General features: G+C 35.7%; 1 protein-coding gene across 1 annotated transcript in view; it reads left to right on the plus strand.

Moving 5' to 3' along the window:
• LOC111150715 (SWT1, RNA endoribonuclease homolog) overlaps positions 1-16142 on the plus strand; it is a 102509-nt gene that overhangs the window by 40762 nt on the left and 45605 nt on the right. The window contains 3 exon segments of the mRNA XM_022508266.1: positions 3418-3566; positions 9734-9921; positions 14640-14771. Of these exon segments, the coding sequence (XP_022363974.1) occupies positions 3418-3566; positions 9734-9921; positions 14640-14771 (469 nt within the window).

Genomic DNA, 16142 nt, shown 5'->3' on the forward strand with positions numbered 1-16142 from the left:
GCCTTCGGCTCAGGTCATGATCCCAGGGTCCTGGGATGGGGCCCCACATTGGGCTCTCTGCTCCACAGGGAGCCTGCTTCCCCCTCCCCATCTCCCTGCCTCTCTGCGTGCTTGTGATCTCTCTCTTTCTCTCTCTGTCAAATAAATAAATAAATAAAATCTTTAAAAAAAAATTTCTTACTGTGTTAAAATTTCTTACTTTTGTTAACACACAAACTTTGGCCACATTTCATATACTAATTTTAGAAGTAGTGTATCAAAGTACCTACCTAAAGTATATGATAAAGGAATAGGATTAAAAAAAGTTTCTCTGCTAAGAAGAAAAAGATGGGAAAAGCACTGATGGAATGTTATGAAAGCCCATGTTTTATGATTAGACTAACCCTGAGAAGTTAAGTGATATATCCAAAGTCAGACAACTGGATTTTTCTTGCTATACCTTTAAAAAGCAAAGTATATATGTAACAATTACTAGGATGTTCAGTTGGTCCTTGACTTTTTTGAACTTCTAGCATGAAGTGATCTATTTATTTTAACGTATTAGTTATATCCTGTCTACTTTTGAAAAATAACCGTGAGTATGAGAGGGCCATTAAGTAACAACCTGAGCACAAGATGGTTTTAAGCCAAGTTTAAAGTTACAAGAGTGAGGTAATGAAGAATAAGAAAGATAATTTTACCATAAAACATGTGCAAACAGTTATTACAAAACTTGAACACAGATTTTAACACTAAGCATCCTGGAAGCTAAAACAAAACAAAAACAGAAACATATTCTATGGGAGGTATAGCACAACCCTCTATCCTTCCCGTGAAATCTAAATTTTTGGAAAATGTTTTGTATCTTTGAAGACTGCCTCAGGGGATTTAAAGCACCTGGTTCAGTGCCTTATGACTTTTAAAAATTACTAATTTGGGGGGCACCTGGATGGCTCAGTTGTTAAGCATCTGCCTTCTGCTCAGGTCATGATGCCAGGGTCCTGGGATCGAGCCCCATATTGGGCTCCCTGCTCTGCGAGTGGCCTGCTTCTCCCTCTCCCACTCTCCTTGCTGGTGTTCCCTGTTTTCGCTTTCTCTCTGTCAAATAAATACAAATAAAATCTTCAAAAAAATAAAAAATAAAAAATAAAAATAATAGTTACTAATTTTTAAGTTAAAGACATTTCCAGGCATTATCTTTAACAATAGAAGTTATTTCTAAGTGGTATTATATGAACTATGGAATGACTTATTGGATGCATCTTCAGAGCACTTTTACAAGGTATATAGAAACATCTTCCATTATCTTGAATGGAAGCATAATTTAGTTGGTTCAATCAAAAGAGAACATTCCTAAATCATATATGATCTTGAACAAGATTTAGTTTTAATAAGGTATATCTAGTTGCCATGTTCCATTTTTCTCTTTTTCCAGGGATGGGCAGTGTTTGTCTTTTGCACACAGCTTAGAGGTTGTAGGCAGCAGCTCTAACAGGGAATAGGAGAGAAGTGAAGAGATGGTGACTTCCTTTTGCTAAAAATTCATTTTTGGAATTATTGTGAGCATAATTTATTGATCCTTGGTCTAGAAGAATCCAATGCTTGATGTTTACTGACTTGTAAAGAATATATAATAGAATTATAAAAGCCTCTTCTGCCCTCAAGTAATTTTGAGTTAGAAAAATCATAGTTTATGATTTTGTTTACTGTCTTTTAATAGTATCCTTGGCTGTTGAATTATGTATATGCAGTTAACTTCAGTATCCCAAAGAAGAGATTCTTAGATCAGTTTATGGAAAATTGTGTGGGAAATGATTAGTAGCTTTTTAAAATTTTGTTATCCATATAACTTTAGTCTAAGTGATTGTTGACCTTATATAAGCATTACAGTATTTCAACCATGTAGATTCCTTTTTATGTTGTGTCTAGGTACTGAATTTATCATTATTTCCCTTTAGCACAAAATCTTAGAAAGACTTCTTCTAAGAGAGAAATCAAATGATTAATTCAGGGCCATAAGCCCTATTGAATATTGACTATATACTTAAAGAAGTTGTGCCCAGTTTCTCCTTAGGAGATTTACTGGGTTCATCAGATCTACTTCTGTCCTATATGTGACATCTCTTATCGGTCTTTTCCCACAGGAATTTAAACTAGTCCTTGCATTTAAAAATAACTGAGTGCTTCCTAAGGAAATGTACTTTTCTCTCTTCGTTTGATAAAGGGAAGCCAGAAGCCTGACTTTAGCCATCACATTAGACTAGAATTTCTGAATATTGTATAATTAATTATTAAAATCTACTTTTTATTTTCATTTGACCTTTCAGTATTTCTATGCAAATACTTGTATAAGTGATACAGAGTTTTTAAAACTCATAGTGCCAGCAAAAAAACATACTGGTGTTTCAGAACATAGAAGAGTTTCTGAAACTGTGAACATTAAAAGAAAATAAAACAGGGTGCCTGGGTGGCTCCGTTGGTTAAGCTCTGCTTTCGCCTCAGGTCATGATCCCAGCGTCCTGGGAATCGAGCCTCAGCAGGGAGTCTGCTTCTATCTCTCCCTCTGTCTCTCCCCCTGCTTGTGCTCTCTCTCTCTCTCTCTGTGTCAAATAAATAAATAAAATATTTAGAAAAAATAAAACAAATACATTGTAGCATGTTTATTTGAAATGCCTTTGAAAACTGTTATATAGTGCTCTACCCTAATAATGGAAAGATTTCTTCTGTTCTAAGCTTTGGTGACATTAGAAATTTGCTTAACTTCATTGTTTGTAACTTAAAATCTTTGAAATCATTGTTACACCTCTCCTAATTGGTTTGAGGATTTAAGGTAAGTAAGATTAGTTGAAAGAAAATTGTTACACCTTTGAATTATTTTTTGTAGATTCACTCACTCTGCTAATTTATAAGGAAAATATTCTGCTAACTTGTGTTGCCCACAGCCCACCGTTACCCAAATTATTTATATTTTTCTAAAGTTGTGTTAGTTGTGTTGTGCAGAGAGAGGAAAGATTATTTTCAACAAATCTAGTATTACATTTGTTGTAATGGAATTGGAAGGCAAAACACTACATGATTAACTGAGTTGGTTATGAGAAGTACTGCATGTAACTTACATGCTTACTGCCGAGTGAGTCTTCTGATACCCTCCGTAGTCATCTGTGTATGAAATAAGATCCGCCTTGAAACTCTGTAGTTTAACTTGCTTGGTAGTTCTCTCTTCTGAAGAATACAGAGTACCCGAATCAACTCCAAGAACATTCTTTTGCTAAATTTAATTGTAATGCTTTTTATGCCAGAGAGATGAGGAGTGGTGTGTAGGTGTAAATGTATACTTTTCTTAAATTTCATAATTAACATTAGATTGGTTTTCCAAAGACATTTTTGTGTTGAATACTCATTCTTACTTATTTTTTCCTTCTTAATTTCTCTTACCAGCTAACAATGCGGTGGATTTTACAACATTGAAATTTCTGCTTCAGGATTCTAAAAGTTTGCTACACGCTTTCAGTACACGGTCAGATTATGATGGTATTCTTCCACGGGCCTTTGCTCAAGTCAACGAACTACTCCAGACCTTTGCAGAGGTAAGATATCTTTGGAATGCAATTTAGAGTAGCTAATGACATACGTTCTAAAAATGTTTTAGCAGACAACAGAGGTAAAGAATATTTTAATTCTTACCTATTTTAACACATGAATGGCATTAAGTGATTATTAAGTGAATTGAAGGGAAAGTAAACAATTCTTATTGCAAGTTATAAAACACATCCTCTTATGGAAGCACTGTTACAGCACTTGTTGGAATTTTATATTATTTCATTTATGGATGGACACAAGCTATGCCTTGTTGTTTGCAAGCTTATTCCCTAGTGCCCCAGACAAGTGGATCACAGCATCCATTAGAATACTTTGGAAGTTTTTTTTTTTTTTTTTATTTAAAGATGCAGATGCCAAGCCCCTCTCAAACCTTACTGAATCAAACTTCTGGTAGTGGTACCCAGGAATACTGTTCTTTTTTTTTTTTGTCCACTTCTGCATCTTAAGTTTATTCTTTTTTTTTAAATTTTTAAATTTTTATTTTTTTATAAACATATAATATATTTTTATCCCCAGGGGTACGGGTCTGTGAATCGCCAGGTTTACACACTTCACAGCATTCACCATAGCACATACTCTCCCCAATGTCCATAACCCCACCCCACTTCTCCCAACCCCTCTCCCCCCAGCAACCCTCAGTTTGTTTTGTGAAATTAAGAGTCACTTATTTTTTTATTTTGAAATAATTTGAAACTTACAGAAAAGTTGCAAGAAGAGTTCAGAGGATTCCGGTATATATCCTTTACCCAGATTCCCCAGTGTTACCCTTTTTTCACATTTGCTTTATTGTTTTCTCTGCCTATCTATCTGCTTATCTAGCCACATTTGTTTCCTGAACTGTTTAAGAGTATGTTGCAAGTACAATGCTCCTTTATCCCTAAATACTTTCATATATTTCCTAAAGAACAAGGATATCTTACGTAACTAATATAATTAATTAGGAAATTAGTATTGGTATAATACAATGATCTAATCTGTAGACCTTACTCAGACTTTGGCAATTCACCTACCAATTTTTTTAACAATCTCTGCATGTGACTCTTATGCAGTCAGTGTAGCACTGATGCCTTTTTACCTCTTTTAAATTAACTCTGTAAGTTTTGTCTCTGGTAATACTCTATTTCTGTAGCCTTCTAATTTCAAATCTAGAAGATTCTGGGAGTTTTATATTTTATATGTCAGAAACAGGTCAAAAACTCAGTATCACCATTATGAGATATAAGACACTAATGGTACTTAATTTTTTTTTTAAGATTTTATTTATTTATTTGACAGAGAGATCATGAGTAGGCAGAGAGGCAGGCAGAGAGAGAGAGAGGAGGAAGCAGGCTCCCTGCTGAGCAGAGAGCCAGATGCAGGGCTCCATCCCAGGACCCTGAGATCATGACCTGAGCTGTAGGCACAGGCTTAACCCACTGAGCCACCCAGGCGCCCCTAGACATTAATGGTACTTTTATATATATATATATATATTATCTCCATTTTTTTTTCTTCCGAGTTATGCGGTTGACCAGGTTTTTGTCTGTGATGTTTCAAGGTCACACAGTTCCCACTACCTGTGAAGTAATGAAAGGATTCGATGATACTAAAATTCGTCATAGCTGATAGGGAAAGACTTACGTACTTAAGAGAGCATCTCATGAAGTACAAGAAGCATCTTTTTTTTATAAACTAATAAATACGTGGTTGAACTCCTGTGAAAGAATTGATTTAAGGGGTGAAATGATCTTTTGGGTTAAGATGACTAAAACCTTAGCAGTTGTATTTTTCCATGGCAAATGTGACTTGGAGAACCATCTGTAGGAAAGAATGGACTTGGATATATAAAGGGTTGCAACTTGAGTCGGTTCTTGAATTGTGTAGGGAACCATATATTAGCATTTCCCATCACATAATTAAGCCCTAAACCCCATCTTTAGTGAAAACAAATGAAAAATTCAGGTTACTCATAGGTTTATCAGTCTTTGAATTAGGATTATTGAAAATAAAAAGAAAATTAGGACTGATTGCGATAAAAACAACAACAAATGTCCAGATTTAAGGTTCTTTCATCAATTGGAAACCAAGAGATGGGAGTTACCATGAAACTGTGGCATGAAAATGTAGTGTTATCAGATAATAGTGTGCCAACTGTATGTTGTCCACCGAGTAGTTAATTAAATTGTTATTTATTCTTGGATCCTGATTTTCCAGTTGCTACATTAGCGAGAGTCCTGAAGCCCATCGATGAAGAATCTACATCCTCATTAGTGCTTTTCCCTCAAAACCTGGCATTCGTGTGATTGCTTGAAACCTATGCTGTTTCCATGATTAGAACTCTGAAGTGTTGCTAATTCATTGTCTAAGTCAGCCAGGAACTATGTGATTTAGCTTGGGCTTTTAAAATACACTCAGGGGGCACCTGGGTGGCTCAGTGGGTTAAAGCCTCTGCCTTCAGCTCAGGTCATGATCCCAGAGTCCTGGGAGCAAGCCCCGCATCGGGCTCTCTGCTCAGCAGGGAGTCTGCTTCCCCCTCTCTCTCTGCCTGCTTCTCTGCCTACTTGTGGTCTCTGTCTGTCAAATAAATAAATAAAATCTTTAAAAATAAATAAATAAAATAAAATACACTCACTAGGAGTCATTTTGTAGAATGCATTAGATTTGGTATATGACCTAAATATTTCGTCCTGCCTGTCTCAGTAACTCGAGCAACAAATAGATTACCTCCAGAGACAGGGTATCTAAATACAGTAATTGTTAAATTAAAAAAAAAAAAAAAAAAGAAGGCCCCCAAACTTAATGTACCAAGTGTAGAAAATCAGGAAAAGAGGAATATTCATTTGTTTACTTCTGAAAAGGCTTGTGAGAAAACAAAGTAGAGAGTCAACCAAAATGATCATTTTCTAGATTTTTATATAAATGGGGTGGGAACAGGAAAAGGATATATACATTTTTCTTTGATAAGCCTTCCAACCAAAAAAATAAGGCTTGCTCTGCCAGGATGATAGAATAATTAAAGTCAGCCTTATGTCCAAGGAGCCTCATCCTGAGTAGTTGTGTTTTGGGTTTTTTTTTCTTCTTTAAGTTTTGTTTTGTTTTCAGGGACAGAGAATGGGGTAAGGGAGCAGAGGGAGAGGGAGAGAATGAGAATCCTAAGCAGACTGCACCCTCAACGTGGAGCCCAACATGGGGTTCAACTGACGACTCTGAGATCATGAGAGCTGAAATCAAGAGTTGGACGCTTAACCAACTGAGCCACCGGGTGCCCCTGACTAGCTATGTTTTAAACCTCTGATTAATTAACCTCTCTGAGCCTAATTTCTTCTTTTATGAAATGAGAATAATAATCTGTGCCTCAGAACTGTCATGAGAATTAAATAAATTAATACTTTTAAAGCATTGAGTGCCTGGCACTAGTAAGTGCTGTGTAGGTGTTTGGGAAAGACATCCATCTGCATAGTTGCATACACTAATACATGAGAGCTGAGGAAACAAGGCAGTATGTGGTGATCAAAAGAATATATCTCGGGGGGCGCCTGGGTGGCTCAGTGGGTTAAGCCGCTGCCTTCGGCTCAGGTCATGATCTCAGGGTCCTGGGATCGAGCCCCGCATCGGGCTCTCTGCTCAGCAGGGAGCCTGCTTCCCTTCCTCTCTCTCTGCCTGCCTCTCTGCCTACTTGTGATCTCTCTCTGTCAAATAAGTAAATAAAATCTTTAAAAAATATATATATATCTCGGAACAAAATATGTCTTTCCATCCATGTATATTTATTAAGTTCATAATTAATGTAAATAGGGAAAAACAGGAGGAATAACATTCTTTTTTCTTCCTGCTCCCAAAGATAGAAAAGGGGAATATTTACTTTTATTGTTGGAGAGAGATCAGAAGCCCATTCAGAGTCAGCTTCCTGAAGGTCAGGTTCTATGTATGAGTCTTACCAGCTGTGTGACCTTGTATGAGTTATTGACCCGAAAATATGGATAATCATAGTATCTGTTTCACAGGGCAGTTCTGAGGATTAAATGAGCTAATAGATACAAAGTTTTTAGAAAGTTCCTATGCGTAAGAAATGCTTCATAAATAGTTATTTCCAATAGTGTTGGAACTTTTTTATTTTTTAATTAACATGAAACTAACAACCCATAAGCTAACCTTTGAAATCATACTGTTATCAACTGTTATCATAAGGAAGCTTAGAGAAATGGAATGATTTTATTTAAGTTACAGTAGAGCCAAGACAAAAAAACCCCAAGTTTTAAATGTCATAAAGTTTTTTTCATTCTATCAGAGGTTTTTTCCACTTAATATTTTCCCCGAAGGTGATTTTAAAAAAAATTATTTGAATCAATAATATAGCTCTTATACTCTGTTCAGTATCTTTAATTATCAATATTTAAAATATGCTCAGGTCTGCATTCTTAAGTACTTGTCGTTGGCCATGGTGTTTACTGCACTAACTCCTTCCAACAATTACCAAACTTCTTAAAGAGTGATCTATTGGGGCGCCTGGGTGGCTCAGCGGGTTAAAGCCTTTGCCTTCGGCTCAGGTCATGATCCCAGGGTCCTGGGATTGAGCCCCACATCGGGCTCTCTGCTCAGCAGGGAGCCTGCTTCCCTTCCTCTCTCTGCCTGCCTCTCTGCCTGCCTGTGATCTCTGTCTGTCAAATAAATAAATAAAATCTTTAAAAAAAAAAAAAAGAGTGATTAACCCTTGTTTCTGTTTCTTCACTCATTTCCTACTTAATCCTTTACAAGTAGAATTCTGCCTCCATATTCTGTTAGGTGAATTAGGTTATCATTGATCCAATCCACCATTTTCTCCCTCTTTCTAGTTTCTCAGCCTTTCTCAGCACTTGATGTAGTCCACTCTTTATTTCCCGAAACTTAACTCTTTGGGCTTCTCTTGCTTTCGAGTACTTCTGACTCTTCCCATATCTTGTCAGTCTCTCTTTTTCTTCTTGCTAATTTCCTCCCTTCCTCCTTTAATTTATCTACCTTTCACTACCTTCTCCTCCCCCTCCCCCTCTCCCTTCTCCTCTTCCCCTTCCTGTTCCTCCTCCTCCTCCTCCTTCTTTTTCTGTTTTTGCTATTTTCTAACAATCTCATCTACCTCTGAGGTTTTTCTGCATGGGAATGAGTCCCAGCTTTATCTTTTGAGCTACAAATCTGCATATCCAATGACCTGCTAGATATCTTTTTTTTTTTTTCCTGCTAGATATCTTTACTTAAATATCTTTTTATTCTTCACAGTAGACGTTCTAAACACAGACCTGTGGTCTGTTTCTCCTCTTTTCCATAACCAGCCTTTCTTCTTGGCTTTACTACAGGTAGCTGTAAAATCCAGAAATGTAGATAAATGTACGTTAAATGCCTTACTGCTCTTACATTATAATACATGATACATTCAGTGTGTTGCCTTCAAATAAAACTGTGTCTTTACATTCCTCTGGAGCAGTAAATCAAGGAGGTTTGATCTATTTTTACCTTATGGACACTTTATATTTCTATTATTTGTGCACTTATTCTCGTAGACATCTAAATTTAAAAAATCTTAGAGTCTCCTTCATTTCCTGAATCTAGATTTTGGCTAAATCTTTTAAAATTTTTTCTTGTGTACATTTTTTTTTTCTTTTTCTTCTTCTGCCTTTTCAACCTAATTCAAGTTCTCAGGACTAGTCTACTGGATTATTTCAGTAGCCTTCTAGACAGTCTCCTTGCCTCTCGAGAAACCTTCAGTAGCTTCTTCAATGGCAAAAGGTTTACATTCTGGTTTTTTTTTTTTTTTTTTTTAATAATAATCCATTCTTGTTAATGGATCGTCGGGTACTTGGAGGCTTGATTCCACATGTTTATCATTGTATCCTAAGTGTTCTCTGTCTTGTTCAGTACCATATGTGTAGAAGGGTTCAAATAGTATTCTTAAATTGATATTAGCATGTTAGCTAAGAAAGGTCACTATAATAAATACATTGGAACTATTTGATATAAATGGAAAAGGAAAAAATATATATATTTTATAGCTCTGATGCTTTTCTGGAATATTCTGTACATAATCAAGGACAAAGAATAGTCAACACTTCTTGGAAACCTAGAACACTGTAAGCACAATTGGCATTGTTTCTCTCACTTCCTAGTGAAGGACAAGCTGAAATTTGTGTAATTCTTATTTCCCCAGGTCAAGGCAAAACTTAAGCAAAATCCTTCAGAAACTACAGTGGGTAAAAAGCAAGAAGATACTTCTTTGATGAAGTCTAATAATCAAGAAATCACCATTTTCTCAGGTTCTCATCTTCTGCAACCCAACAGGCATCAAGAAATCTGGTCTATCCTAGAGAATGTTTGGATTACATTATATCAGAACAGGTACTAAATTTCCAAGAATTTTTGAATTCTAGGCTTTTCCATCGTTACTGTTATTCATTGAACAGTTAGTGATTGGGTTATGAGTTTAATATATTAGATTATCTAACTGAGGGCCTTTTATCAAATTGGTGCCTTAGAAACAGTGATGCTTAAATAAGGGTGCAATCAGATTTATCTCGAGTGTTTTAAAAATACATATGCCTAGGCCCTATCCCTAGAAATTCTGACTTGATAGGACTGAGGTGACACTGAGATAGTTTATTAAAAAAAAAAAAAATCTCTATAGGTGATTCGGATGTGAAACCTTCATGACAAGTATTTCCCATGTATGTCAGAACCAATAAATGCCACCTAGATTGGCTAAACAAATTAGCAGGACACAAAGCCTTAATGACATTTAAGATAATCTAAGAAAAGGTCATTTCGGTTTAGGGAGAATTCATGTAAGACTTTCTAAAAAGAAAGATAAATACTTAGATTTAAAAGGAAGAAATGCTTTTATTCCTTTGATACCCATGAAAGCATACTCTGTTCTTGGTAAAATGAAAAGATAGAGACCATTTGTGAGTAGTTCTTTAAATGCTGCTGGAGTAGCTTAAAAAAATAATTTAAAATAACTGCTTTTAAAGTAGGCCAACCTTTGCTCCTCTACTTTTTCCCAAGCCCATAATCTTTATATGATTTATATATATATTATATATTTGCGGGTCATACTGAAAGCTTTTTAGTATGATTTTTGTACAAGGGCCCAGTATCACTGTTATTTTGGATTAAGATCATCTGTCATTTCCTCTGTCAGGAAATGGGCAGCAAAGTAATATGAGCACTCTTTTTAAACATCTTTTCTCTCTTATAACACTGTAGACCCATTTTTAGTCCTTGCCTACAATTATAAGTTCTTTCAAACAAATGCATAGTTTGTCACACTAAAGAAATACCAATACCTACCATGTAAGCTGAAGAAAACAATACTTAAAACTTTGTGTTTTCATGTAATGCATTTGTATTTTCATATCTTTGTTTTGTCCAGTCTTAACATATTGGAAATGTTTTGGCTAATCAGATATTCTTGTTAGCAGGAAGTTACCCCATATACTAGGCAAAGATTATCACTTTCAAAATAAAATAGATTAAAGCCATTTCTAAGATATTTTAATCTTCTTTTCATTTAGAAAATATTTCTAAATTTCGTTTAGAAAATAAAATTTTCATTTTAGAAAAATTCAAATATTCAAAATTTGAATACCTTATTTGTCTTAGAATTGACCTATAATATGCATACATTTGTGTTGGAGTTCTAGGTAAATTCTGTATAATAAATCAACTTTACTTTGTAGTATTTCAGTAATTCATGAAAAATTCTTATATTGCTGTATCAGTGCATAGTTCTTAAGCCTACTTCATTGCTTCTCATGCCTGATTGTGTACCAGAGTCACTGTAAAACTTTTCAATATATTCATGCTTGAGCCCTTCATTGAGAGCTGCTCATTTGAAGGTTGAGTAGTGAGAAGGGAGGCAAGATGGCAGAGGAATCGGGGACCTCATTTTGTCTGGTGCCCTGAATTTATCTGGATATCTACCAAACAATCCCGAACACCCATGAAATCAGCCTGAGATGTAAGAATATATATCTGGAGCTCTACAAGCAGAAAAACTCTACCGGGCCTGAGTAGTGGCATCTGACTGCTCCGATTTTTCCTAGGGTTTATCCCGCCTGGGTCATGGTTGATATTTTGGACTCTGTACATTCCCTCAACATCCCTCAACAGAATGACTAGGAGGAACAACTCCCAACAAAGAAAAGAACCAGAGACAGTGGCCTCTGCCACAGACTTAATGGATATGGATATAAGCAAGATGTCAGAAATAGACTTCAGAGTAACACTTATAAAGTCACTATCTAGGCTTGAGAAAAGTATTAGTGACAATATAGAATCTCTAAGGGCAGGAATGAGAGGTAATCACGCCAAACTTAAAAATGCTATGAAGGAGATGCAGTCTAAACTGGATACTCTGACTGCCAGGGTACATGAGAAAGCAGAACGAATTAGTGGTCAAGAAGATAAGATGATAGAAAGGAAGCAAGTCAAGGAGGATAGGGATAAACAACTAGAAGCCCATGAGAGCAGAGTTAGAGAGATCAGTGATGTCATGAAACGTTCCAAAGTCAGAATTATTTGGATCCTTGAAGGTTTGGAGAGAGAGAGAGAGAGAGAGAGAGAGAGGACTAGAAGGTGTACTTGAGAAAATCATAGCTGAGAACTTTCCTAATCTGGGGAAGGAAATAAGAATTCTTGTCCAAGAGGCAGAGAGGATCCCTCCCAAGATCAGTAAAAATAGGCAATTGCTCTGGTATAATAGCAAAACTTGCTAATCTTAGAGCCAAGGCAGCTATCCTGAGAGCAACTAGGGGGAAGAGATTTCTTACCTATGGCGGGAGGAACATCAGAATAATGTCAGACCTGTCCACAGAGACCTGGCAAGCCAGAAAGGGCTGGCAAGACATTATCAGGGTACTAAATGAGAAGAACATGCAACCAAGAGTACTTTATTGAGCAAAGCTGTCATTCACAACAGATGGAGAGACAACAAGCTTCCAGGACAGGCAGAAAATGAAAGAATATGTGACCACCAAACCAGCCCTGCAAGAAACAATAAAAGGGGGGTTCTATAAAAGAAGAAAGACCTCCAAGAATATAATAGACCAGAAATTTACAGAGACAATCTGTAGAAACAGGGCCTTTATAGGAAACGGGCTTTACAGGCAATATGATGGCACTACATTAATACCTTCCAGTAGTTACTCTCAACGTGAATGGCCTAAATGCTTCCCTGAAATGGCCTGGTGTTGAAGATTGGATACAAAGACAGGACCCATCCATATGCAGTCTACCAGAGGTTTATTTGAAACCTAAAGACACCTCCAGATTGAAAGTGAGGGGACGGAGAATCATTTATCATGAAGGTGTACTAGGCTACTAGTGTTTCAGAATACTTTTTCTTTTAGAAAGGTCAAATTGTACTTATTAACCATTGTATTTCTTCAGATTTCCTAAGTTTTCCCTTTTGCAGACTTGTCAAAATGCTTTACCCCTTTCATACATGTAGGAATGTGGAAAAACAATTTTATGGTTCCTCAGTACATTAAATGTGCCATCATCATATAACCCCGCAGTTCCACTCTTAGATATATACCTAAAAGAACTGAACACAAGTGTTCAAACAGAAACATGTGCATGAATGTTCACAACTATTTACAATAGCTAAAGTGGAAACAGTCCTCTATGTGTATCAACAGATGGGTATATCCATAAAATGGAATGTTACACAGCTATAAGGAAGTATCCATACACAATATGGTGTGAATGAATTAGAAAACATGCTAAATGAAGGAAGCCAGACACAAAAGGTCACATGGCATATGATTTCACTTATATTAAATATCCACAACAGGTCAATCTGTAGAAATAGAAAATAATTAGTGGTTACCAGGAACTGCGGGGAGGGAGGAATGGTGAGTGCTTAATGAATACAGGGTTTCCTTTTGGTGTGGTGAAGATGTTCTATGAGTAGGTAGTGGTGATGGTTGCAGACACTGTGGTTGTATCAAATGCCACAGAATTGTATACTTTAAAATGTTAAAATGGTAATTTTATGTTTTTTTTCACCACAATTATTTTAACCAACTGAGCCACCCAGGCGTCCCTCACCACAATTATTTTAAAAAATGCTTTGGAAAGTACTGTGAAGTAAGAAACTTCCCTTGAATGCTACTACCTAAAGGTAACCAGTAGTTAACATGGTTATTCTCATGTATACCCAGCTGTATTTTAAAGCATGGTTATTTTCTAGGGCTGCCATAGCAAATCACCACAAACTGGGTGGTTTAAAATAACAGAGGTTTATTTGTTCACGGTTCTGGAAACTGTAAAGTCTGAAATCCATGTGTCTGTCTGCAGGGTTGATTCTTTTGGGAAGTTCTACAAAGATATTTCAGATAAAGTCACTTTCTGAGGCTCTGGGTGAACATGAATTTCAGGGGCATACTCATCAATCCAGTACAGCATATATTTTGATTTTTTTATATGGTGGTGGTTATGTTCTCTAAATAAATTTTGTATACCTTTATTTTTCTATCTTATAGATGGCGTAAGCATTATTTTAGTAGTTCTTTGGTATTTCATCAGGTGGCTAATTCACTATTTACTTAGCACTTTTTACATCATGGCACATGTAGGTGATTACTAATTGTTGACCAGTTGCAAGTTATTATTAATGTGCTAGATTTCTAAAATTGGAATTACCATAGTAAGGTGTATGGATATTTAAAACTGCTAGTTTCAGGAAACATGTGTATCTGATGTCTTTTTTTTCCTTCATCCTTATGTACGGGAGCACTGTTAGTATTTACGGATTGATTTCAATGCAGATTAACAGTATTCTGTGTCTTATGGTCTCTTGATAAGAAACATTATTCCCACAGCTTGTAAGTATTACTTTAGATTAGACACACATAGTTGTTACTCTGGATCCTTCGCATGAATGGTAGCCTGGACATTCACAAGTCATTGTCTCTTATTTCTAATTTAATTCAATGAGGATTATGAGAGAGGAGTTATAAATATTACCTCATTTTATATATTAGAAATGGAAATGCTTGAATTACAATAAATGTGCATGTATACCTATGAGTATCTTTTCTTTTTCTCTATTTTAGCATGGATGTATTTCAAAGATTGGGCTCAAATGCAGCTTTGACTTCTTCAAAAATAGCATCATTTGAAGAAGCATATGTATCTCTTCAAAAGTTAATGGCAGCTGTGAAAGATATTCTTGAAGGAATTCAGAGGTAAACACTAATTAATTTTAAAATTTCATTTATTACTTTTCTCTTTCTTCCAGGTTTATGGGCCTTTTCAGAGGTTCTGGGAGCCTTCCAAAAAATTTTGTAAACTAATGACTTTTAGGCTTACTTTTTCTCTCTCCCTCGTAAAGAATCCCTATTTAGAGTCTGGACCACTAGAATGTTTCTAGTTTTTCCTTTGTAGAAAAAATATACCAGGTTGTAAGCTTCATAAAGAACCTTATTTTCATTATTGTGCAACTTTAGCTCTGAAAACAGTGCCTGGCATATAATGGGCACTCAGTAATTCCTTGTTGAATAAATATATGTGTAGGTAATTATCACTACCCTTTAAAAACAAATACATGTTAATATTTGTTAACATGATTGATTTCCTCAAATACAGTCTCATAGGACCGCAGACTGAAAAAGGCTGTGAAGCAGCATAGTCTTATAATGCTTTGAGACTTAGATGTATGTGATTATTTTAAATATTTGTGGAGCACATAGAAACCATAAAGCTAGAAAGCTGTAGAATGAACCACACATCACCTTTATAGAATAAAGTCCGATTTTTTCTTTTGTGACAGTAAAGAATACTGTACTTAATACTTGAAAGTTTTTGAATACATACCAAAATTGCTTGACCTGAGTTAAATATGCAGCTTGCTCACAGAAGACTATTGTTCCCTATAAATTAAAAACCAAAAACCAAAGAAATAAAACTGATTTGATTTGATTTGATTATGTCCAAACTTTAAAAACTTGGATTTTTGAAACAACAGTAATTTTTAAGCTTTTTTTCCCCTTTTCTCTTAAGGGTTTTTGGAAACTTCATCTCATTGTTAACACACACACTCTTTTTACTCCTTTTTGGATCACAGTTGGGCTAAATGATTCTTAGAATAGCTTTTTGGTGTTCTTAAGTTGCTAATGAATTGAAGATGTGGCAGATCCCAAGGCAAGTGAAATTTATCATCTCTCAGTGGAAATAATAAGGGAATACTAAATAAGAGTAGCTTTATGAGGGAGAAATAGTTAATTTTTAATTTTAGTTATATATTTTCATATTCTAGGTTGCATTAAAGCCATTCTTGAACAACCTTTTCTCCAGAAAGTAGGGCTAGCAATCTGTATTCAGTTACTCATAGAAGGCTCTGGGGAATCTAAATTAGATTCAATCTCTGACTTCAAAGAGGTTGTTTGTAGAAAGAGTGTAAACAGTCACATTACAACAGATAATTGCAATGGAATTGTTAATATTCTAATAGGAAAATATGCAGTGGATGGAGGAAGTGTTTGGCAATAGATGAGGTTGGTGGTGAATGTCTTGTAGGTCGCTCAAAGCAATTTCTACTTTATCCCATAGGCTAGCAT

The sequence above is a fragment of the Enhydra lutris genome, unplaced genomic scaffold (genome assembly GCF_002288905.1).
Source record: "Enhydra lutris kenyoni isolate GAN:26980312 unplaced genomic scaffold, ASM228890v2 scaffoldscaffold24, whole genome shotgun sequence".
NCBI classification, from domain to species: Eukaryota; Metazoa; Chordata; class Mammalia; order Carnivora; family Mustelidae; genus Enhydra; species Enhydra lutris.